This window comes from Mus caroli, chromosome 10 (genome assembly GCF_900094665.2).
Source record: "Mus caroli chromosome 10, CAROLI_EIJ_v1.1, whole genome shotgun sequence".
NCBI lineage: Eukaryota > Metazoa > Chordata > Mammalia > Rodentia > Muridae > Mus > Mus caroli.
The window spans coordinates 62,391,323-62,417,813 of record NC_034579.1 but is presented as its reverse complement, the minus strand read 5'-3'; the positions used below and the strand labels follow the sequence as shown (position 1 = coordinate 62,417,813).

The 26,491-nt window shown below is 42.2% G+C and overlaps 1 protein-coding gene across 3 annotated transcripts in view; it reads left to right on the top strand.

Annotated features, from left to right (window-relative positions):
* Positions 1 to 26,491, top strand: part of Arid5b (AT-rich interaction domain 5B) — a 183,683-nt gene that overhangs the window by 68,185 nt on the left and 89,007 nt on the right. For all 3 annotated transcript variants that reach the window (XM_029482612.1, XM_029482611.1, XM_021173683.2), the window contains one exon: positions 22,686 to 22,916. In XM_029482612.1, coding sequence (XP_029338472.1) covers positions 22,751 to 22,916 — 166 coding nt within the window. In that variant the 5' untranslated portion in view covers positions 22,686 to 22,750. The remainder of the gene's footprint in view (positions 1 to 22,685; positions 22,917 to 26,491) is intronic.

The window sequence follows — 26,491 nt, the reverse complement described above, 5'->3', positions numbered from 1 at the left end:
TTTGCCTGAAACAACGTCTTTGAGTTATTAATTTGACTAGTTCCATAAATAAAGAATTCCAAACGCAAAGCAGCTGTTCAGCCCAGAGCACAGTGTGGCACGCTCGGGCTTCACAACCACTGTTTGAGATGGACGACCCATGAACAAATGGTTTCGTGGGTGATAAATTAGTAATGTTTCTGGGGCCCGTGGTTACCAAAGATTAGCCTTTCAGAGCTGCAGAGGCCCAGAGTTATTATCAAGGAGGACAGCCAATCAGTGGCTTTCCACAGCACAGCAAGAGCAGCTCTGCCTTTGTGAGGCATTTCAGTGTTTTGGACGGCATCGGTGAAGGGACAAGTAATGGGTGTGTAGAAGATAGATAGATAGATAGATAGATAGATAGATAGATGATAGATAGATAGATAGATGATAGATAGATGATAGATAGATGGATAGATAGATGATAGATAGATGGATAGATAGATAGATAGATGATAGATAGATGATAGATAGATGGATAGATAGATGATAGATGGATAGATAGATGATAGATAGATGATAGATAGATGATGGTTGATAGATACATAGATGATAGAGATAGATGATTGATAGATAAATAGATGGTAGATAATAGATATATACATAGATAATAGATACATACATAGATACATACATACATAGGTGATAGGTGATAGATACATAGATAGACATGTAGTTAAATGATAAATGATAGATACAAACATACATACATACATACATACATACATAACAGAAAGTTCACAGAAATAAATAATAAACAAAAAGATGCATGATTGAGGATACATACATACATGATAGATAGGTAGATAGAAAACCAAAGATAGATAGATTGAAAATAGAAGATAGAGAGAGGTAGGTAGATAGATTATATATATACATACGTGTGTGTATGTGTATATATATATATAGATAGATAGATGACAGATAAATAGATATAGATAGAAAGATAGGTAGAGAGATGATAGATAGATAGATAGATAGATAGATAGATAGATAGATAGATAGACAGAGATAGATAGATAGATAGATAGATAGATAGATAGATAGATAGATATCTGATACAGGAAAGTCAGAGATGTAGTAGCCATGGTGGGGCTCACCATAGCCCCATTGGTAAAGTGCTTACTGAGTAACTATGACCCCATCATCTCTGTAAACAGACAGATGCAGCAGTGCATGCCTGCAATGCCAGTGCTGGGAAAGTAATGTTAAAGGATTCTGAGTGAATGTGTGAGCTTGGGGTCCATGAAGAGACTCTGGCGTAAGATGGAAGACAGCAGGCATCCACCTCCAGCCTCCGCACACACACCCCACCCCACCCCACAAAGCAGAAGACCAGGTATCTGTTCTGCTGATGTACCTGCCGGATCACCCAGACAAGTCTTTGTATCTTTGGTCCTCTTTCCCTCTTTCCCCCATACCCCACAAAGCAGAAGACCAGGTATCTGTTCTGCTGATGTACCTGCCGGATCACCCAGACAAGTCTTTGTATCTTTGGTCCTCTTTCCCTCTTTCCCCCATACCCCACAAAGCAGAAGACCAGGTATCTGTTCTGCTGATGTACCTGCCGGATCACCCAGACAAGTCTTTGTATCTTTGGTCCTCTTTCCCTCTTTCCCCCATACCCCACAAAGCAGAAGACCAGGTATCTGTTCTGCTGATGTACCTGCCGGATCACCCAGACAAGTCTTTGTATCTTTGGTCCTCTTTCCCTCTTTCCCCCATCAGTAAAATGGGTATAAGCATGATGTTTGAAACATTGTTTTGAGATTCACCAAAATGGGAAGGATTTTGTGAGTATAAAGTGCTCTGTTGACTGAGTGCCCTCCTTGCCTTCCCAAGGCTACTGTGTGGTCACAGCATGGGCTTTGCTCACTGCCCATCTGATACTGTAAATGGCTCACAGGGGTGTGTACTCTGAGAAACAATCACCCACTTTCACAGTCAGAGGTCCCAGAAATAATCTGTATGCTAACATTAGTACTGTAGTTTCTTTTGGTTTTGTTTTGTTAAATAAAACCAATTTGCCTGAATATAGCAACCCCCCCCCCTTTTCTGTATTTGTTATTCCTTGTTTAACTCCATATTTTTTTGTAGGTTCACATTTTGTTCCCATATTTAGAGAGGAAAATTTGCAGCTCTTAGGCATTTATCAGAGCATTTGTTACATTTCAAGTGGTGGCTCCAGGGACCCAATGGTAAAAGGAACACAGCCATCGCTTTATGGATGTTCATGTGGGATTTGCCTGTAGAACTTTCTAAGCTAGTGCTTGTCCTGTGCCCGGCTTTCCATTTCCATATCCCTACACGTTGCTGTCAAACTTCTGAGGTGTGAAGGCTACTTCACACCTGAACTGTGAATGCTTAGATTGCCTTTCTTTGAACAAATTCAATCTAGATCACCATACACAGCTAGCTGATATTATGGTGTGGCAGCTGGGGAAGTCAAGACACCCTTCTTTAATTACAGGCTGGGAAGGTAAAGTGGGGTATTCTTTGAGTCTGGGGAAACAAACTGGTGAGGGTATCTATTCTCCTCAAGAAAACACTATGTCAAAATACCAAAAGTTAGTGTTTGAAGAAGTGGGGAAGAAACGGAGGGATAGCTTTATAGTGTATGTGTTTTCTAGAAGGTGGTTGGTAGAGACGCTCGGACAAAGTAGAGATAAGTGAATATCATGTTGAAATAGTGTTTTAGCCTAGCAGGCTGGCAATAATGACAGCCCTTTGAAGGCAACCCTCCCCATCTGGCTGGAAGGAAGTCCCTGCCAAACCAGCTTTGGAATGTTCCTTTGGCGAATAGCAGGAGATTTAGGGACACAGGATTTAGTGGACCTACACGGTTTGAAGGAATCAGGATGCAGCATGAAGCATTTTCATTTTGAGTTGTTCAAATTTATTCCTGTCTATGGCGTAGAGACCTCCCAGAAGTGCTAGGTGTGAAAGCATGCCTACAGTGTGCCAACACTATGTCTACAGTGTGCCTACAGTGAACCTGTAGTGTATTTACAGTGTGCCTATACTGTACCTACAGTGTGCCTACATTGTACCTACAGTGTGCCTATAGTATGCCTAACCAAGACGAAAGCCATGAGTCCTGCATCCAGCATGGGTGGGGCCTGGACCAGGGAGGGCTGCCTTGAACATCTGTGGCATTAGACTAGCCTTCCAGCCACTGGCTTCCTACACTCAAGATCTCTCCTCTGAGAGGGGAAGCAGCCTTTGGCACTGCATAACATTCAAGTGGGAAGAGAAGGCCATTAGACATCATGGAATTCCAATCTATGCATCTGTCTGTCTGTCTGTCTGTCTATCTATCTATCTATCTATCTATCTATCTACCTATCTACCCACCTACCTACATATCTGTCTGTCTGTCTGTCTGTCTACCTATTATAATCCCACAGTTCTATGAAGAATGGTAGCCGATGTGGATTATAGGGGATTTTAAAGGCATCTGTGGGAAAGCGCGAGGAGGACTGGTTTCTTCACACATGGACAAAGATCATCAGTCCCACCCGAGAACTTCCTTCTCTCTGTAGTCTCAACTGGGGTTTTCGTCTTGACTTTTCTCCCTCTACAGAGCCCCTCCTCTGGACTAGGACCTAGCCCTTTCAATTGTGTTCTTTCAGCTCCAGGCCCGTTGGATACAAGGGTCCCAACCCTTTTTATCCAGGAGCCATAGCAGGCACTGTGAGCGGCTAAAGCCCACAGTAACTTTAATGCTTTCGCATCTTTTCAAATCAGGAGGAAATACCATGACCTTTAAGTCAGTAGGGGAAACTTTCTGAATATGGACTGTTTTTGTAGTTGTTGGTTTTAGTCAATATTTTGTTTTGTTTTGTTTAATTGACACCTACACTCCAGTGCCTCTTCCATTTTTTTTTTTTAAGGCGGAAAGTCAGACAGCAGTGGCCACATGGCTATTTGTTGAAGTTGACAGCCAAAAGAGCTCTAGCCCAACCTTCATCTTAAGGGAACTCCCCACAAAGGGGCGTGGTTTTGTCCTTCTTCTGAGCCTTATGGAAGCCGACTTAACCTCTTCTTCTCATTAGCGATGTCACACGTCCTGTTTTCCCTGGGACCATTGTGGGCTCTCAAAAGCAGGAGATGGCAGACTGCCGCTGACCATCATAGTCACTGCATCCTATTCCCGAGGTCAGGTGGTTAGTATGTCCATCTTCTTACCCTACCGTCTTTTCTGGCTGTGAAGAATTCCTTCTGCATCCTAGATCTTGACCTTGACTAGTTTCTACTGTATTCAAGCTTCGTTTTCAGGAGCATTTATATGCGTGCATGGAAGTACCTATATCTCGTAAGTGTTTTAGCCACGTTGGCCATGACTGTTTCCATGGCCCCACGGAACGCCACAAACCTTAGGCACCCATGTAGAATATTTGATGACATATTTGTTTTTCTACCCAGGCAGTTCTATCATATAAGTGTTAAGACTTTTCTATGGAGGAGAAGCAAAAGAGGGCAATGGTGACTCTGGGTTACTGGAAGTCACAACGCAGCTACCCTCCCTGGCTCCACCTCCCCATCTGTGCAGAGAACAGGAAACAGAAATGCAGACATGGCATGAACTAGCACATCTCTGCAAAGCCAAAGCCTGCCTCATGGCTCTTTCTATATTGCTTCTTCCCAGGATACCATCTCTACTCCTGCCTCTCTTTTTTGATCTTTTTAATTTAGCTTATTATAAGTTTGTACAAGTCTGGCTTGTACTGTGACTGTATTTACATCCGCTGGTGTGATCTCTCTTCTTGCATCCCAATATTATAGATCCCCTTTCTTCTTCCCAACTAGGTCCCCTTCCTGCTTTGAGTCTTATTTTTAGGTTATGCTGTGTGTTCATGATTATATTGGGAAAACAGTATTTTGTAGGAGCCTCTCAATCCTCCATCTCTTAGGATCTTTCCAACCCTGTTCCCTGCTTTGTGTGTGTGTGTGTGTGTGTGTGTGTGTGTGTGTGTGATGGCCCTTGAGTCGTACAGTGGGTGATTCGGATGTACTATTTAGGGCTGGGCACTTAACAGTCATTCATTCTCAGCATGTCGCCAGCTATGAGTCACTGTATTAATTATTGCCCGCTGCAAAAAGAAGCTTTTCCAGCCGTGATGGACAGCCGTACTTTACTAGGCCACGGAGAGCGAGCCCCCTCCGTTTCTTCTTAAAATGACTTATTGTAGAGCTGCTTTTACCCCAACCATAATGTAATTGTACTTTAATCAATACAAAAAATGTCTGTGGAACCAGGGGAGGCCTCGGGAGGAGAGAAGCCAGGAGATGGGAACCCTTGTTTACTTATCTCTCTGAAACAATGCTCACATTAAACCACCTGCAAATGAAGTAGGATTGTTACTCTAACGGCCTTGGAGAAATAGCTGCCCGTTCCAGAAATTCACCGGGCTTCCTATTTCCAGTGGCCTCTCTCTTTATTTTTAATTTATTTTATGTAAATACACTTTAGACACACCAGAAGAGAGTGTCAGATATCATTACAGATGGTTGTGAGCCACCATGTGGTTACTGGGATTTGAACTCAGGGCCTTTGGAAGAGCAGTCAGTGCTCTTAACCTCTGAGCCATCTCTCCAGCACCTCCAATGGCCTCTCTTAAACACAGAAGCATTTGGTAGGCAAGGTAAATACCTGCTTACACTTAACTGGCAGCTAAGGATTCGATGGTGAAACTAGAATGAGCTACTTCCTACACCCTCCAAGGTAGATGGATGCTTGATACAGCATCAGAAGAGGGGGGATCTTGGCTTTCCAGGGTTGTGACTCCTGACCCCTGTTCCATATGACCCTTGCATCCCTAATGTTATTCCTCTGCTGAGCATCTCTCACACTAGCAAGCTGCCTCATTCTGAGCCTGCTTGTGCCTTCTCCCTTCGTGTCACAGGTTTTCCTGGCTAGAAGCTTCTCACAGGATCTGTGAGGAGTAGCCACTTTAGTGGTCTGCAGGATCAGACAGTCCTGGGGTCCAGAGTAAAGTCACCTTGAACAAGCTGCTTAATGTCTCTCAATCTCAGTTTCCTCGTGCATGAGTCGGAAGCAGCAAACGTATCCATCCCTCCCGGGCTTGCTACTGTGACTAAAGACTCAGTGAAGGCTTAGCGCTTGCCTGTCCAGAGCATATGTTCAACAAGAGGCACTGTTTTCCTGCCACAACTGTGCTCAATAACTGAACATTCTGGCCGGGCGCCTAGGATGTGGTTGTCATTGTGTCTGTAGGTTTGGTATAAAGTGTTGTGATGACTGCCATGTGGATAAACACCAGGAAGCATGGTTGGCATCTCGCAAACAGGACCGTATCTTACCTGGTGAGGTGTGGGAGATCGTAGGCAATGTTTCTGTGTGGTCGGAGATGAAACAGGTCTGTCAAGTTGAAGATCTCAACGCCCGCCATGTACATCCTGCTATCCGGGTCTCTTAACACCTGTCCATTATCCGATGTTTGATGTCTGAAGCTGCATCAAACAAAAGCGGAAACACCTGACCAGGGTGTCGCTGAACTCCATTATGCCTCTGTCAGCTTCACCCTTCACTAACTGGAATTTCCGAAGGCTTTTCGCTACCTGTCTTTTTATCGTCTTGGTTGAAACAAATGGTATTCTATGATTTTTTTTTCTTTCTTCTTGCGGGTTTAGAAATCTCATTTAAACCGACGTAATGAGACACTTTAGACAAAAATGTCATCATTCTCACTTCTTCCCATTCTTACTGTCACGACGGGGCAGTCGGGGCGAACATTTGACTTATTTTCACACAAACGCTCATCCTTGGCTGTGCGCTCTGACATGTCCCAACATTCCATATAGGTGGGGTGGCTTTGTGTCTGTTCTAAACAAATTATATAGTAGAAGAAATAAGAGGACTGTTGTTGGATGGGATTTTTTGAGAGAAGCAGAAACCTTAGACCAAGCAGGCCAAACGACTCTCTTTTCAGTTCTGGAAAGAACACACGGACGGGGTCCAGTGTAAAGAGACCTATCATGGCATCATTTACAGTGGAGATATATTTGTCTGTTGGTTCTGGATGTTTTTAAAAATAGCTTTAAGGAATTGGTGAGTGAAGACCTGAAGATCGATTGTCTTGTTTCTTGAAGGCGAAGACCATGGACCCGTCATGGTTGCCCGTGATGCAATGACTCCATAATACTTAGAGAAGAACATTCTAACCCAAGCTAGCTTGGGGGACAGATTATAGAGGTGCTTCTTTCACTAGTTTGTGACTGAGAACACGATCTCAGCACATTGTTACGGACAGGTTCTTGAGGGCCCTGGGGCGGGGGGTAAAGGAAAGCTACTTGAAAAGATCGCTTTTATTTTTCTTTACACACTCAATTTTAAAACACGCTTGCAGTAAGGAACCAGCTGAGTTGATATGTTGCTGTTGCTTTAGACACCATCCCGCTTAATAAAAAGAGCAAAGATAACGTTGAATAATCAGATGTCTTGCCAGGGGAAAAGAGCTCCCTTCCTGGAGACCTAAGACCATTTGCCCTGACTTCTTCCAACCGTGCTCGTATGGCTGCCTCACAGAGTCCCTGTAGCAGTTGTCTCTGGAAGTCCTTGAAGTTTCGAGATTTGTCAATGGAACAAGCATACTTTGAGATACCCAAACTGTTTTTCAGAGACCCTTAGGAATATCTTGATTGTGAGGAGTCGCTATAATATTTCAGCCTTGACGTATCAGGCAGCATGTGCCTTGTAAATGATAACACCCATTTTTTAGAAGCTCTTCATCCACATCCCACCTGAGGGGGGTCGGATATCAAACCAGGTTTAAATTTCAGTTGAAGGCAGAATATATTACTAATACCTTCCGTCATTGAAAGAAACCTTGGCTACTTCCAGGCACCAAGTGTGAAGTCTCGCTTTGCTGAAGATGTGGCCAGCCAGGGGCCAGAAGTAAAAATGAGCAAGGAGGGTTCAGGTTGTTGACAGCTCAGCCGATATGTCCCACTTTATTCTGTATGAAGATGCTCATAGTATAAGTGGCTTATGTGTTTGTATGTGCATGTGTATGTGTGTGTGGCGGGGGTCATATGAGTGTGTGTGTTTATGTGTGTGCTCAATGCACAATGCATGTAGAGGGCCAGAGGACAACCTCAGGTGTCATTCTCAAGAGCACCACCTACATCATTGGCCTGATGCTCATCAGTTAAGCTGGCTGGCCAGTGAGCCCCTAGGGGATCCTCTTGCCTCTGCCCCGCCCCCGCCCCCGAGTCAGTATTACAAGCATGCACCGCCATGCCCTCATTTTAATGTGAGTCCAGGGGATTAAACTCAGGTCTTCTTTCTTACAAGACAAGTACTTTACTGAATTGAGCCTCCCCCAGCCCTATGGTCTATCTTATATTACAACTGTCGCACTGGCACATCTAAAGCCCTGAGCTCTGCCTCTCGGCATCTGTGTGGCATCCCAATCATTCACCATGAGGTTCAGGCACTCTCTCGGAGCCACCAGTCTCCTCTTTGGACTCCCTCACTGTCCTCTTCTCCACCGATGTGATGTAAAACTGACACCCTCCCTGAGTGGGTCCCGCCATGTTAAATGGTGGATGTCTGTAGCCAGACAGAGCCTGGCCCTGCTGGGTAGAAACCAAGTTAAGTTCATGTCCTGAAAGACGGAACCCAAGGCATTGTTCTCACGTGCCTATGGGATCTGTTTGCCTTTCCTTCCATGGATCTTCCTCTATCCAACACCCGCAACGACCTCATTTGCCCTTGGGAAGAATTGATGTGGACATGTTGCCCAGGGCCTGCTGGGAAGACTGAAAGCATCTTCTGAGATGAAAGATGAGGCTGAGGTTGGCACCTACGGTTGGTTCTTTCAATATGGCCTCCTGGCTTCTTGCCTTCAGTGTTTAACCAAAGTGTGACTGCACACCCCTCCGAGGCCCACTGCCCTTTGTCACCGTGCTCAGCCTGGGCCACATTGACAACTCTTTGATGTCAGCACCTTCACGTTCTCATGCCTGTAACTTCCCTCAACATCTTCCTCTTTCCTCTTGAGGTGGCAGCAGGACATGTCCCATCCTTGAGGTCTCTATGGCAGTCATGTCTTATGGCCTCCGAGTCCTCCATCTGGAAAATGGGGCTCTGGATAATAACTTCCCATAGTATATTCTAGAAAAGGGGCACCAGCTTTGGGGAGCCCTTCATTCCTGTCCCTTGATTCCTTAGCAGTAGGATTGCAAGCATGTGTCACCATACCTACCAATTTTGAGTTTTGTACTTCACACGAGTTCTGGACCTCAAACACAGGTTCTTATTCTCGTAGGGGAAGTATTTATCTTCCTGGCGATTTGTCTGTCGTGTAACACACTTGTCTCCCGAGTGCTTTAAATTTAAACACTCCAAAGCTCTAGTTTCCACCCTTCAAATAGCCCAAAATCTGGAAAGGAGAGCCTACCTTAAACAAATAAAAGTGAGCATAGTTATGTGTTTACAGGGTCACTGTAGTATCTTTGAAATTAAGCTGGTGTCAGTAGTTCAAATAACATTTTTACAAATAATAATCGAATCCAGAGTGAGCACACCACCACAAGCCAGCCGTTGAATATTTTAGATGTATATAGGTCATACAAGTGTCTGTCACAGCTCCTTGACTTTGTAACTGTGCTTTGGAACACAGAAGTGAACAGAGATAAGCTAAGTAAATGTGCGTAGCTGTGTTACAATAAAACTTTATCCATAAAAAAACACACCCAGGACTGACTTTGGCTCACAGTTTGTTAGCCTTGCACATGTAAATCATCTCACTGAAAAATCTGAGATTGACCCGAAACAGCCATCAGCACCATGGGAATTGTTGATATGAAGTCACAGTCATGTAACTGGAGTTTGTCTGCACTCATATGTTACTTGGTTACTGCCTCAGTGGTGAGTAAAGGTGAGTAGGTTTGGATGCTGGATATTGGGAGCCAAAAAGACATCGAAAAGGAGTGTCTGCGGCTGGGAGATGCTCTATAGGCGATGTAAGTGAACCATCTCCCTGTCAGACTTCAACTTACCTGGAACTAAAACTGCACAGAGAGGAAGTAGAGTGGAGCCCATCTGTGTCATCAGGTCCAGTGATATTCTTCTGCATAGTCCTGGGAGTATATTAAAGATGTGATGTGTTCTCCATGGTCAGTCGCCTCTTCCTATGAGCTTGAGTTGTGGTTTCGTTTTCCAGTCGTTTTTACAAGTATCTCCTTTAAGACAGTAATATTAGTATTACATAATGTAGGGGGAAAAAGGAGATAGAAAAATACCCATTCTGACTGACTGGTGTTCATCCCAAGTCAGAACAGGAAACAGTAAGTGGTTTTTGGAAGTGACACCAGGTACATTTGTAGCAAATACCAGAAGAGGAAAGAAATAACACACAGCACAGGACTCTGGAAGGCTTGATGGTTAGAAGCCTTCTAAATAAGTAAATAAAAGTAAACAAACAAGTTGATACAATTGTCACATCTTTTATACCAGTGGCGGTAAACCTCTGTAATGCTCCATCCCTTTTAACACAGTCCCCCATGTTTCCGTGACCCCAAATCATAAAAATTTCGTTGCTACTTCATAGCTGTAGTTTTGTTACTGTTGCGAATCATAATGAAAATATCTGATATGCAAAATATTTGATCCTTGCAGGGGTTCTGACCCACTGGCTGAGAACCACTAGATTATAGGAAGCAAAAGGTAACAGAAAGGGTCTATTAAAATAGCAACAGTGTTGCTATCTCTTGGCTTCTTTGGGATCTTGAATATCAGACACTAATCTGGCCATTCTACCGTATCCTTATGTTATAAACTCTTCTCCCAGCTGTGTGTCCAGAGCTCCTGTTTTCTTGGGCTCTAAGACCCAAAGGCATCTTGAAGTGTGTCTTGCCCCAGGATAGCCCTATTTCCCTGTGGTTCCTCTTCAGAGCCAAGTCATCTAACCAGACCGTCTTCAAATTTGTTCTCTGGGAGACGCTTAAGTTCTTCTGTCCAACATGGCAGCCACCAACCATGTGCTGTTATTAATCCCTTGAAACTTGACTTGTCTACATCTAAATATGCTGTAAATATAAAATGCACTCCAGATGTCAGAATTTTGGTATGAAGAGTGTAAGCTCTGGCCCAAATCCTTCTGTTTTGATATATTAAAGTAATATTTTAGATACTTCTAACTAGATAAAATAAACTTTAATGAATTTTACCTTTCTAGCCCTTATTTTTAATGTTAATTACATATTTGATTTATAGGATGAGTAGTGATTTGCTAAAGGCTTTTTAAAAAATTCTGTGTATTCCTTTTCGTATTTTCAAGTGGTTGTATAAAGTGTTGCTTCGTACATGTTGAGAACATTAAATGTGATAGAGAATGAAATAAGACGGTGGTTAACTATAATTAGAATAAACATCGCCAATGATGTGGTAAGATTTTACGTTGTAAAGTGTATATTTAGCAAAGTGTAAAGGTTCCCAAATAAATCGCACACCATTTTTTTTAATCCAATTCATCTAAAACAAAACAAAACAAAACAAAACCCAACAACAACAAAACCCCCCAAAACCTCTACCAGGCTTGCAGAGCTTTTTGGCTTCATTCGAAACGAGCAGCGTCATTAACCTTTACTGTTCTGACTTTTCTGATTTACAGCACCCTAACACCAGGCTACAGTGCCCTAAGCACCGCCACGGTCTCTGCTTAAGAGAAACATATACAAGAATTAAAAAATCAAGAGTCTGGCTTGTGGTGCTGAGATATACCTCACAGAACCCCTCAGGAGCAGCGCTGGGATTTCAGTCTATCCTCATCCCAGCAGGATGCTGGCTCCTCAGGGAGATGAACTGAGGGATAAGATGCAGCCCGGGATCTGCCCGTGTCTTCGATAGGTTCCCCTCAGAAACCCTGGTACCCCCCAGCTAGGCATTCACAAGCTCCTGCGCTGATTTCCAATGAGTCACCAGGGCGAGAAAGAGACCTTTGCTCTCCCTCTTGTGTTGTATCTCAGGAGCCAGTGATAACTTGAGAGAACAAACGCAACCAGCACAGTGTTCCCGTTTCCTTCGGTTACAACTCCCAGAAGTCAGTGCGGGAATCCGGACAAGGCTTACAAGTTTAGGGTGAGAGTCCATATTTCAAGTGAGAATACAGAGTGAGACAGAAAGACAGAGACAGAGAGACACATAGGGAGACAGACAGACAGACAGGCACGCACACACACACACACACACACACACACACACACACACTCAGATATGAAATAACTGCCTAAATTCATGGGCCTTCCTCTGGACAGGTCTGCCAGCCACAGACCTCTCTCTTCCTGTTCCTTTCGCTCTTTAGGAAGAGCTGTTGATTTAGAGCCCAGGGTGACCGGTCACATGACTGCTCATCCTCTGATGTGCGGGTCATATGTTTATCTCAGGCTGTCTCTTAGTTAATTGAATTTGTTAGCACTCCCAAAGGTCTGTAGCGAGGAACCAGGACACTGATTCTGAGCCCTGCAGGAGTTTATATTCTACTTATTGATTGAGAGACACATCTTCACACACATACAAAACAACCAAGAGCACTATAACACTCACCAGAAGGGCCCTTTCTTTATCCTTTAAAATATGTTTAATATAAAATTGGCCATTCTAGTCATTTTAGCTAGAAATGTTAACTGCATCTTTAATATCATGAGATGATCCCTATTCTTTATCAGTAGAGCCCATTTGTCCCTCCAAAGCTCTGAGCAGTTAGGCAGTGGCTCTTCCTTCATGCAGCCTTACCTCCAGCACTTCCTGGGGCCTGATGACCTCTGGTCTCCTTTCCATCTCTGTGAATTAATGTGTGATGTCTGCCCTTTGGGTTCGGATTGTTACTGATATGAGATAACCAAGGCTCATCAGTATTGAGTATGCATCCCAGTCTTCTTTCTATGGCTTGACCATATCCTATCACCCAGTCACATCACATGCTGTTTCCTGTTCTATTGACGGACACATGGACTGTTCCATGTTTTGGCTCCTGGGAAATGCTGTTATCAACACTGACTTATAAATACCGGGTTTTGTTTTCCATTACTAGGGGTATGTCCCAGAAATGGAATTAATTACTGCCTTTATAGGAATCCTGTATTTGAAAGAAATGGTCAGAGGCTTCTCTACCATGGATATACTATTTTACACCAATGTGTGAGGGTCTAGGTTTTTCACAAGCTCACTAACAGTTGGTAGTTTTGTTGTTGTGTATAGTAGCCATTCTAATGAATGTGAAAGAATTACTCCCTGTGATTTTGATTCATGTTCCTTATAAAGTCATAATGATACTAATTTTCCCTTGTTCCATTTGTATATATTCTGTGGTACAACATCAATTAGTTTCCTTTTTACATTTTAAATTAAATAGGGGTTTTTTTTGTCTTTTTGATATTGACTTGCAAGACTTCTTCATATGTTCTGGCTATGAATCTCTTAAATACACTTATTTATGTATGTATATATGTATGTATATATAAATGTACATATGTATATATAAATGTATGTATGCATATATATATATGTGCATTCATATATGTATATGTGTGTATATAAGTATGTGCATATGTATGCACACATGCATGTATATATTATATATGTGTGTATATATAGGTATGCATATATGTATGTGTATGTATGTATATATGTATGTATATAAGTATGCATATATGTATGTGTATATTATATGTATATGTGTATATATGTATATAAGTATGTATATATGTATGTACATATATGTATGTATGCAAGTATGTATGTATGTATAAAATCTGTAGATGTTTGCTTCCATCCCATATCCAGCTTTCTGCTCCATGATCGAGTCTGCAGTGCCCAAAAGGTTTAGATTTCATCAAACCTATTTCAGTTGCTGTGCTGACAAATCTGCAAGAAGGCCAGAGTCCTCCAGATCTTTCTGTCTGCATTCTTAGAACAACTTTAGAGTTCCAACTCTTGCATTTCAGTGCTTGGTCCAGTTGTAGTTACGTGAATTCATGTGAAGTAGGGGCCTCGTGGCTTTCTTTTGCCTGAGTGGATCCAGTTTTTTTACAGTTGCTTTTGGAGAGCAGCTCCCTTCCTCAATGGTTTTGGTGCCACTTAAAAAAAAAAAAAATCAAGCCAGGCGTGGTGGCGCACGCCTTTAATCCCAGCACATGGGAGGCAGAGGCAGGCGGATTTCTGAGTTCGAGGCCAGCCTGGTCTACAAAGTGAGTTCCAGGACAGCCAGGGCTATACAGAGAAACCCTGTCTNAAAAAAAAAAAAAAAAAAATCTATCAGTTGACCATGGTATGAATATACCATGCTCCTGTTCCAGGCTCCTGTTCCTTGCTATTAATGCATGTCTCCATCTGGATATCAGTACTACATTGCGATTTTATTTACTTCAGTGGAGTGTGTGTGTGTGTGTGGTGGGGCAAGGGAAAAGGTAACAGAAGCTGTCTTCATTTTGGATGCTGGTTCAGCTAACAAGGGTTTGAATTCTTCCTCTATAAGAATGTGGTCCTAGTAACTGCAGGGCAGATTGAGTCTTGAAGTAGTAATAGACCTTTGTAAACCGAGAGAGTTGACTTTAACTAAGTTCAAATGTGATTGGACAGCAGCCTTACCTGGGTGGCTAGGAAGTAAACAGATAAGTTAACCTCTGGAAACGAATGCCCAGCTTGACCTTGGACTGGGACAAATTTAAGCCCAGAACTTGGAACCTGATGTGCGCCTTCTAGTTCCCTCTTCCATGAGTTCTTCAAACTCACTTATACTAGGAACGAATGACTTGCCATAGGTTAAAGGTGTTTGGAGGTCTGAAAAGATGGTTCAGCCGTTAAGAGTACTTGGCTCCTTTCAATGGGACCCAAGTTAGGTTCCTGGCAATCGCAAGAAGCAGTTCACATCTGCCTACAACTTGAGGTCCGATCCAGGCAACTAAATGCCCTCTTCTGGCCTCTGAAGATACCTGACACAGGTGCAAAGGTGCATACAGACAAATAAGTGAAAATAGCACAAACGTTTTTTATTAAGAGGTTAACTTGCTTGAAAGGGAGGCAAATTCGAGGTAGGTCAGGCCCCCTAGGTTCCAGCATGTGATCTCCCAAGGCTTGCACTTATTGTATAATCCCTGTCTTGTATGACATTTAGATTTGGCTGAGATGATCATATGCAAATGACATGCAAAATTCTCAAGATGGAATTCAAAAAGACTCCCGAATGTGGCTTTTTCCGCTGTGGCCTTTTGGGAGGACCAAGGAGGTGGAGCTGACTGGCTCCCCAGTGGCTTCATTTGCTACTTAAGAGTGATGTCTGCATTTGGTTTGAATTTAGCTTTGTGATGTTGTTTTCTTTCTGGAGAGACGAAGCAGTGTCCAGGGTAAAAAGCTGATATTCACACAGCAATACCTAATTTTATGTTCCTGTGTCTGTTTAAACTATGTCTTTTGATACAGCTGGCTACAATCCTGGGTTATGTAGTTAAAATGTCCTTTGTTCCATTTGCAATCATGTATTCTTTTCTTTCTTTCTTTTTTCTTTTCTTTTCCTTTTTTAAAAAAAGTTTTCCAGTGATGTTTTTGTTGCCTACCCTGGGAAGATCTGTTTTTCCATTTATCAAAACAAATGGCAAGCTAGGGACCATTTAAAGTCTTTTTCTTAGTTAATAAAGCCAATCTCCTTGTTCTGTTATGTTAAAAGTACATTATATTTTTATTGCCAGTTCTGTGGGCCTGGGTCTGTTTTCTGTCTCCGCAATCTCAGGCAGGCTGCCCCACTCACTCACTGTGTGGAGAATTACAAAATGGTTAAAGGCAGGTCAGCTGACTTACAGTACCAGCAGCCATTCTCAAAATAACCACAACAGTCCAAGCCTGATGTACCATTTACGTCACACACTGTTTTCCTGAAATCGTTTGTGGCCTTTTCATTTCTATTCCTGATAGAATCTTACTCTTGGTCCCTTTTAATCAGACATTTAATTTGTTTTTATTATTAATATTTTCCACTACATGTCTTGGCCTGCCTCCAGTAAAACAGCTTTGATGGGTGGGGAAGTGAGGGGGGGTTAAAAAAAAAAAACCCTCTTCCTCCCTCAACTATGGTTTTGCTGCAAATGTGCTTTGTCCTTTGATGTGTCTGGACTGGGAGAACTAACTCTGAAGCATCGAGAGAGATTTGGAAACACACTGAGGGCACCCCACATCAACACATAGCCACAACCAGGAACTGATAAAGTTGATGGACGACTTTGGAATTTTAAAACGGTTCAACGAATTCTGGCTATTTAGTCACATACCCTGCCTGCATATTTTTCCCCCTTTTACAAATGTCTTTTCTGTATAATGTCTTGTAATTAGAACAGGAAGTCATTGAGTAACTGTAAGATGAATAAAAGCACTTAACACTGAAAGGAAAATTACCTTCTGAGAAATTATATTCTTTTTTTTTTTTTTTTGCTCTCCACCCTGCATGTTACAATGTTGGTAATGATAGTAGCAGCTGTAGCTACCCTTATCTGTAGGATTTTTGTGCTTGGGTTTTCTGAAATTAAAAAAAAAAAAAAATCATGTTCAGTAATAATCAAAGACGAATGGACAGGAGATAGGAAATGCCTAATTATGACAAATATTCTGTCACAACAGAACCGCAATTAAATGGAAACGGTGTAATTGTCAATTGCAGCTAGGGCTGGACGGCTGCCAGGTACGCAAAGTTGAGGGCTTGCCTTTAGTTGGTTGCTAGGAGCAGGCAAAAAGTATAAAGGTTTGAGAAAGGAATGTCTCCTGTTGGAAAGGGACAGCAGGCTGCATAGATCACTGGGCAAGCCCTTCCTATTGACATGATGTTGCTTAAATTGTTTCAAAAGTAGACATCAGTGGGTTTTTTTTTTTTTTTTTGTAACTCTAGCAAATTCATCTCTGCTTGGGGGAGGGGACCAAAGAAAGGAAACTGTAGGTTGTCTGTGAAGCAAGCCCGAAGGACATTGTGTTTCGAACCAAGGCTCCATATAGATTTGGAATCTTTTAAGTGAAAAAAAAAATCTTTAAATGTTTGTTTCTGTTGGCCTCCAGACGCATTTGCCCTAATACGATTACGAGAACGAAAGGGCGAACTACTTGGCAGAATTTTCAGTTGAGGTAATTAGGCACAGGAAAGGACATGCATATTTTTTCCACCAAGCTTCTATAAAGTACTAGTGTGAAGGGTTTTATGAAGATTTTTTTTTTTTTTTGGTTTCAGGCTTTCTGATGTTAGATGGTGATTTTCGGTAAACATACAGGGTGATGTTTCCTAAACAACCCCACCCCCACCCCTGCCAGGAGGATAAAATTATGTTTCTGCAATATTATGTAAGAGATGAAAGCAAATTTCTCTCCTCTAGAATGGATGTTTTCAACCTCCTGCACATTTGGCCACCATTAACTATTAAGAAAGAGAGAGAGAGAGAGAGAGAGAGAGAGAGAGAGAGAGAGAGAGAGAGAAGCATTATGGATATTTGAAAGTCTCCGCTCCAGTAATTTATTGTACTTGCCATTTCATGCATCTCTTTATACAAAGACAATCTGAGCAACTCACAGGATGAATGCTCGCCCCGCCCCCTCTCCTGTCCCTTCCCCCACCCCTCCTCCCACCTCCCTTCCACGCCCCACCCTCACTCCCTCCCCACACACACACACACTCCATGAGAGCCATGGTGTACAGTTACTGTTTGACAAGTCGAGGTGGAGTTTCGGATTATAATTACAGTTTCTCTGTGGAATTCTGTTTGGGAGTTTGAAAAATATATATAAATAAGTGAAAAAAAATGACATTGAGGAGGTTAACAAAACATGTAATTATGATATAAGCGCAGGATTAGAGCCATTTCAGTGGAGCATTACAAGATCTGTACTTTAGGTATTAACTTTTAATAGGCCAAGTTAAAGTTCTCTTTATTGAAGTTGAAATGAGGTTTAGTCATTGTGGGACTCTTATTCCCTTTGAATATTTAATTTAAAGCTAAGCATGTTCACATTTTTGGCTGGGGAGGAGGACCCAAGAAGTGGGATGACATTTTAATAGACTATCATAACCATTGTTTACAGTGCCAATCTTGAGTACCAGTCTTTTTCTTTTTCTTGTTTTCCTTTTGGCAGATTATATTCTACTGAGTAAAAATCAAGTAAAATAAAATGTGTATTTAACCCAAGGAACTAGAATGTCCTAGAAAAATACACTGTACGGTTAGTTCCGAAGTTTCTTGTCTGATGTGGGTGTGGTTGAAAGAAAATCATTGTTCTGAGAACACTTTGTTTGTCTTTTGCTAAACAAATGTGCAATTTATCCATTCTTTGTTCGCAGCTTTCTCTACTAAAGTCTCTTGTGAAACTGAAAGGGGGGACTGGGTTTATTGGTGGCCCTTGTTGCATGTATCGGAGTATTTATGAGTCTATGAAAGGAGAAAGGAGGCATGGGTCTAGCAGCAGGATTTCTGTTAAGAATTCTTGAAGGGGCCATTTGCTTCTATTTGTTTCTCTCCGTGCTGTTGGGAAATAGAACATGCCAGCCATTGAAGAGTTTAATGTTCTTATGGCTGTGTCAGAAGGAAGCTGATTTAATGTAGAGGCTTAGGAAGCAGTTAAAGGATCATAGAACTTAAGATCTGCAAGGCTCTTGCGAAGTCTTAACGTCCATTCCAGCTTATGCGCTCTTCTTTTCTTCATCTCTCCTCCCTGGCAGGCTCTATTAACGTCTATAAGGGGTGAGGGTCTCCTGGGCTCTCTATGGTTTTTATAAATATGAAAAGCAATTCCTCTGGGAATGGCTAATTACAAGGTTGGATATTTGCCTCCGTCCAAACAATGCCAAAATTCTGGTCCAAATGGGTGGTTCTGTTCAAGAGCAATGGAGTTAGCATAATTTTTGTCTTGGCATCACTGAAGGTTGCCACATTAGACCAGACCCCAGCTGTGCCTTTAGCCTCTTGGTGTAGAGAGACTTTAATGAGGGAAGAGGGGACAGACAAGAGCATTGGGCTGGTAAATGTAAGCTTCAGGCTTCTACCCATCTCCTGGTTAGGATGTTGCTATGAGAAAATTATATTGATAGTTTAAATGTCTACAGTGAGCATTGCAGGCCTTCCAATCACGCACAAACTTAGCCAGAGTGCAATAATTCTGGCTTATAGGTGGGTGAAGTTATCAGTTCTCTGTGAGCGTGAATTCTCCAGTTTTACCCGGCCAAAGCTTATTATCTTCATCCTAGTACTATAAGTTAGATGATGGTAATAATAATAATAATAATGATAATAATTTGAGGCATTTTGTCATAATGCAGAGTTAACCAAGTAAGAATTAAAAGGTTAAAAGGAAAGGTTAGGTTTCCAGTGTCATGGAGACAATCGCATGGGTCACAACTTGAGTTTGTCACCTCTACATTGGGGAATATTCACAAATTGTAATTTTGTTTATAGGGTCTTGGTAAGGAACCAAAGACTCACTATCTGAAAAAAATTTTCCCTATACTTCAATATTAATTTTATTCTCAATACCAGAAATAGTGTTAGTGCGTTTTCTATTCTTGAGCACATCAGCTGTGCCTGCTCCTTTTGGTTTGAGTGAAGGGTTTGTCTGTTGGCTTGTTTTAATGTGGTGACTTCTGTGATACCTGCCAACAATCACGGAAATGTGGCAGAGGCAGGCAAACTTAATCCTAGATCTTATTCTAGGCCCTAGTAGATTTGAAAAGGGAAATAAGAATAAAACACACACACACACAAAGAATAAAACACACATATAACTGTTATAAGTATCTATGTAAGATGACTATATATTAATATATGTGCACTTGTATGTTTGTACGTAATAAATATTTGTGTGTAATATAACAAATACACATGTGTACTATTATATAACAAATAATGTTCATGTAACTACATATGTTTTATGCAATGTGTTACATTGTAATATGGTATGATATATAAATATATATAATATATTTTAAATACGTAGCATATATTATGTATAAGTCATAAATACATATACAGCATATAAGTCTTTAAGTATTACATATAATACAACTCTGCTTTAAATGCATGTATTCTAAAATGCAAGCTAAGTAAGACACTGTCAGTCTATGCAAACCGACAACAAAAAATACCAGACTCCGAATTACTTGTGTGGAAGTCTAGAGGGCATGAACTTGCCCATGTGGATGTAAAGCTATCCCTTTCTGCACTTCAGTCTTACAGAATCTGAGTCTGTCCTTTAGGGTGGGACACAGAGTCTAATCCCATTTCAAGTATCCCAGGAGATCTTGGACAATGTTCCCAGGATAGCCCTTGAGAACACTGTTTTTCGGCGAAGTAGACATCTGTAGGTCATCTCTCTGTGGAGTGGCAGTAGGGCTTGCTCTTCCAAGAATTAAGAGAAGAAGCTGGAAACTGTGAGGAGGGCAGAGTCGGTGTTGGGAGCCTGGATGAGGTACAGAGAGCAGAAGGAGGCCATGTGTCAGCATTACCTGAGAGATGACTGTATCCCAAACAGGGAATTAGGGAAGAGGGCAGAGGGAGCACCATTATGAAAAGTACTCAAGGAAAGTGGAGAGAATGGTGAACAGAACAGCAGTGAGGTAGACCCATGACTCAAGATATCTCTCAAGACACCAATTCAGAAGCAGCTTTTCCTTGAACCTCCATCCCTGGAAAGCACAGCGTCTTCCATTTTTTTTCTAAAACTCTTGGAAAGACTGGTATGGTTGTCTTATCTTCCCAGAAAGCCAAAGTCACTACTAAAGTAGACTTGGGGACTATGAGGTATTTGCGCAGGGTTTTCTATGTACAGAGAGTAGTGTAGGTGCTAAGCATGCTCAACAGAGTGAGCTCTGACAGTTTCTGGCTGTATTCTCTCAAATTCATGCCTTGAACAAACACGGTGTAGAGATATAAATAAGAGTTGGTACCAGTAGCACAGGAGCTCCTTAGGTTAGCGCATGTACAGTGTGGGCTTCTGACAGTGTCTCAGTCTACCATGGGAATCTCAACTTCCCATGCTGTGGCACACTTTGTAGAATCTCAGGGCTAGTGTTCATTGGTAGACTTCTTTTCCATGTAGCTGTCCTCTAAGTGTGCCATCTGACAAAGTGGCAGGAGTCTAAGAAGGGAAAGGCATGTGAAGACATCATGCTAGAAGCAGCTGAGCATCTCTGTTTGTGGAGAAGCCTCCAGGCTGAAAAGCTAAGGGAATGTAATTAGAGATACATCTGGGTGTCAGCCTCCTGTGTACAAAGGTCACAGGCACACCTTGCCTTACTCCCGATTATGATCCATCATCCCCTTCTATCCTAATTCTTCTCCCACTGGTTACCAGATGGCCATGATAGCATCAGTACCCTCAACAACTGTCTCACACAGTCCTCTGCAGTACAATCAGGGCTCAAAACATTGAGTATTTTCCCCACTAGACATACAAATGACAAATCTGGGAGCTGCTGACCATCGTGTCGATGGTGTGGGTCATGAAACCCAAGTTTCAATGTGACACGGTTACAGGTGACGGGGATGCCAAAGGGAGCACTTGCCATTTCTCAGGCTTCAAAATGAAGGAAGGATTTCTCCACATAGAATCTGGATTTTGCAAATAGACAGAACACATGGTGGGTTATCCTTAATGCCAAGGTTATTTAAGAGGATGACTCTCTACATTGCCCAAAATGTTCTGAGTGAAGATAGTCCTGATGGGACTGACTCTCTGGGATATGTGGGGACCCTTCTCAGCTAGGTTACCATATAGATTTGAGAAACATTAAAAGACAGGCAGTGTGGTTGTTGGGGGAGATAGAGACAGTGGTATCAATGAAGTTGGGGTAAATCATGCTGTAATAACAAGTGATCCCCAAATTGTGTCCTTATAAATGATGCCGGCACCGTTTCTGCTGTTTGCATCTATTTTGGATCCACCAAGACCCGTGCTGTCTTAACTCCAAGACTCAGACTGGCAGAAGACTCGCCGTCTGAGCATCACAGCCCCAACAAAGACAAAGAGATACTGACTGTAGTCCACGGCACATCGGCCCTTAAAACAACCAACACTGCTGCCACAATGGCCAAGACAAGTCCAGAGGACCCTGGACTCCCAAGAGCTCAAGAGTAGGAAGCACAAACCTTCCTCCAGGCCCATACAGAGAGGACACTAAATATTGCCTGTACTCCAGAGTAGGTGACAACGCTCTAGGGGTGCCATGACAATTCTGCCAACACACACACACACACACTGTGTAATCAATCTAAGTCTAAGCAATAATTATATAGAAACTCAACAAAGTTTCCCTCTCATGGTGACATCAATGACTGAAAAATACATTGAAGTCTCAAGGAAGGAGTGTTTTAGTCTGACTGCCGCCAAGTGACACAGACATCATTTATTTTGTATGTCCATATGGCCACGAAGCGACCCTACTCAGGAGTGGCCTCAGGCTTTAAGGGTGGGAAGCTGCATTGGGAAGGGGAATTCTGGAAGATTCTGGCATTACCAGACTGTGGCAAAAAAAAAAAAAAAAAAAAAAAAAAAAGAACTGTGTAGAAGAAGGTATGTCTATTGCCAAATCCGAAGTGACCATTGAAACTAAGTCATGGCTGTGAATGTTCTTTTTCTTGGTGGGAAGAAGGGTCACTGATGTGTTTTCTTCTCTGTCTAGGGGAAGATGAGGAAGAAACCAACGTGATTGTGCTCAGTTACCCTCAGTACTGTCGGTACCGGTCCATGCTTAAACGGATCCAGGATAAGCCATCGTCCATCCTCACGGACCAGTTCGCGTTAGCCCTGGGGGGCATCGCAGTGGTCAGCAGAAACCCCCAGATCCTGTACTGCCGGGATACCTTTGACCACCCCACTCTGATAGAAAACGAGAGTGTGTGTGATGAGTTCGGTGAGTGCGTCTCTTTTACTCTGTTTGAAACTCATTCCAGTGAGTTGCTGTTCTCATTTCACGGCGTGAGCAGTGCTGGGGAGCAGGGCTTAGTGTGACCACCTACCCCCACCCAGACCCCATGGTTTGGCAACATAAGGTGTCTTCTTCACCTTCTTGGTGGCCCCTGTTTACCACAGGTGAACGATGATTGTTTTGTGTTTGTTGTTCAATATATGCAATTGGAAGGTACTTGGTTGATCTTGAAGGTGGACTTTGTGATTGGAAGTCGTCATGTTCTTTCTTTGAGAGCTTGGGTTACATATATATATATATATACACACACACACACATATATATATATTTTTAATTTTCTAATTTTATTAGGTACTATAAGAATGCACAAATTATAACCATTCAATACCATAAGGTGGAGAGAGAGAAGAGATGATCAATGGATTGCTACATACATACATATATACATACATACATACATACATACATACATGAATGGTAGATGTGCTGACTCCTTTAAATTTCCACACATATAGAATCCTGTCCTAGCTGACTAGTCATGTGTCTTCTTATCTTTGGAAATCTGTACTGTACAGTGCAGTGCACAATGTGCAGAAAGCTAGCTAAGACATGATCATCTTATACCATGCCTTCTTGAGAAGACATTGGATCGTGTCAGTGGTTCTCCATCGATGGTATGATGGTACCCTGCTCAATTTATCATGAGGACCAAGGAAGAGAAGAGGTTAAGACCCCCTTGGCCTGGAAAGTACACACACAGACTTTCTTCAAGCTGGTTTACTGGCTGATTCTGTGGTCTTACGTTGTTCCCAAGGAAACCTCATTTACAGAATATTCAAATTCAGATTGTCCCAGTTAGCTCTAAGACATCTCTACATGGTTTTGTGCATCTACTGTGGCCTTTCAGATCTGACCATCTGTGCCTTTGGGAGCCCTTTGGCTATGACAAAGGACTGTGTAAGTCTAAGATTTAAGCTCACCGGAGTCCAAAGGCAGAGACAATGTGAGCATGCGTGTGTTAATTTTCCTTCTACACTGAAGCAAATATTGTCATGTTTCTAATAGTCCAATGGCTTTTTCGTTGTGGCAGATCAATTATCAAATACAATTATTAAATATAAATACCAATACAATTATTAAATACCCTTTCCTTACAGGTAAGCATTTACAATACTTTTCAATACTTGAGAAAAAAAAAAATTCACCCACATTCCTTGCTCCCAAGCCCTGTGACCTACTACCTAATCCAAAGGTCTCTAAGTTCCTAACACAGGATAAAACTGAGTGAATGTTTTCCCCTACTTAAGAGTCTTCGGATATACTGTTTAATAGTGTAATAAAATGGAAAAAAATGGTTTAACCTTTTTGGCTAATTTAGGGGTGATTAGTCATTGCGTTTCAAAGCTGTTCTGTCTAAAGTTGGCAATAGGTGTGCCTGTCCAGACATGATCATGTTAGTTGTTGGAGCATTCCTAAAGGAGTTTTAAATGTTCTTGCGAACAGAAGCATCTCTCTGTGAATGTGCTTCTGATATGTCTTCTGGCATCCCTCCTCTTCACCCTGCCTTTCTCCTCTAGCCTCTGCAAACAGACAGTACTTCAAGGAGCTTCTAGAAGGCAGGTTAAATGAGAAGTTAACACCAGACAGTTACAAGTTCCAGTCCTCAAATGGTTCATTCTTTTGAAAGTAGCCCATGCTGACACATAAAGCATGTGGCTTACCTTGACCGTCTGAGCACTTTCACTCCATATGTGTCCCCCACCTCCTTGGGTACACATCCAGAGTTCCAGACAACTTTGTAACCCTCCAGCTGGTAGTCCGTGCCAGTGACATGGCTTAAAGTGTTTGTTAAAAATGTGGTATTGGGTTTCTCCAACCGACGACTAACAGTTGGTGGAAGAACATAGATTTAATTAGTGAGTGGCATTAAACAAATGTTCCTAATACCAAGGGCTGCCAGATGACTAAAACGCTTCTTTCAGATAACCCAGAGTGCCAGGGGGCCCACAGATGAATCTTCCATGCTGCACATTCAGTAACTTGAGTAATTGGTCAAATATAATTTAGGTAACAGTATGCCTAGACTATAAAAATCTGTTTTTATTAGTCATATCACCAGGTGGATGGATTGTGGAGCTGATGGCAAAGAATTTAGAGCACTTAACAACTATGTCTTTGATACAAGGAATTCCAAATTGCCAAAAATAAAAGATTAAAAAAATACCGCCGAATTTCTTCTCCAAAGGATAGTACCCGATTGTTTATGACTGGTGGTGTTTAATTTATTAACTGATCTATTGCTTTCTTCTTTGACATGGACAACAGAGGGGAACTGAAAAGAGAAACACAATCTGGTCCTTGCTTATTTTGAGGGTCAAAAATCTAAAGAGGGAAAACAGGATTAACATCCCTGGAAGCCTAACTCTGTTACAAGAAAGTCAGGGGTGGGTGTCACAGAAAGCGATTCCAGTAGGAACATGGTAGTAGCTGGGGGTAGGGTAGCATTGCATGCTTGAGATGACAGTCAGGATGTGAGATCCAGGGAAGCCTTGCATTCGATACGTTTTTTTCTATGTGTGTGGGTAGACTTTTGTATGTGAGGATGCACCTGCATGTGTGTACATAGAGAAGCCCACCGACAACCTTGGGTGCCATTTCTCAAATGTCTGCCACCTTTCTTTTTGTTTGAGACGGGGTCTCTCATTGGTCCAGAACTTTGTCCAACAGGCTCTGCTAGCCAGTAGGCAAGCTCCAGGGACAGTCTTGTCTCTGCCCCCCCTTAGCTAGGAACGCAAACTCCACTGTGCTTTGTGAGCCATGTCACGTGTGTGTTGCACGTCCACCAACTGAGTGCTCTCCCTGTCTCCCTTCCTTGGTCTAGTTCTAAAATATGGAGGTGTGTGTTTTAGACATCTGTTAGAAATACCATGATTAGCTGGGCATGGTGGCGCACGCCTTTAATCCCAGCACTCGGGAGGCAGAGGCAGGCGGATTTCTGAGTTCGAGGCCAGCCTGGACTACAGAGTGAGTTCCAGGACAGCCAGGGCTACACAGAGAAACCCTGTCTCGAAAAACCAAAAAAAAAAAAAAAAAAAAAAAAAAAAAAAAGAAATACCATGATTGTTGTTGATTCGATCCCTGAGTCGCTACTGGCTAGGGTCTGATTGGTTTCTCTTAAGTCATTTTGCCCATAATGTGGGTTGTAAGAAAACTTGAGAGTGGTCACCAGAGTGGGAAGAAACCAGCTTTGAAACAGGAATGAGCTCTTTGAGACAGAGACGAGCCCATGTTTTCTCTGGGGCCCACCAACATGGCTTACCTGCGCGGTCAAAATTTGTCTCTGAAGTGAGACTTTGCTTTGTGGAGCAGCCTTCCCCATTGTCGGGCAGGTTTTCCCCTCCCTGCTATTTTTAATGTTGTCCACCGAATGAGAGCTTTAATTGAACAATAAAAGTGAGCCCTTTAAATCTACAATCAGTCCCTATAAACAAATTCTCTGTGGAATTTTATGAAGCCACTTAATGAAAAGTTTGATTAGAAACAATTAAAGAAAAATAAAA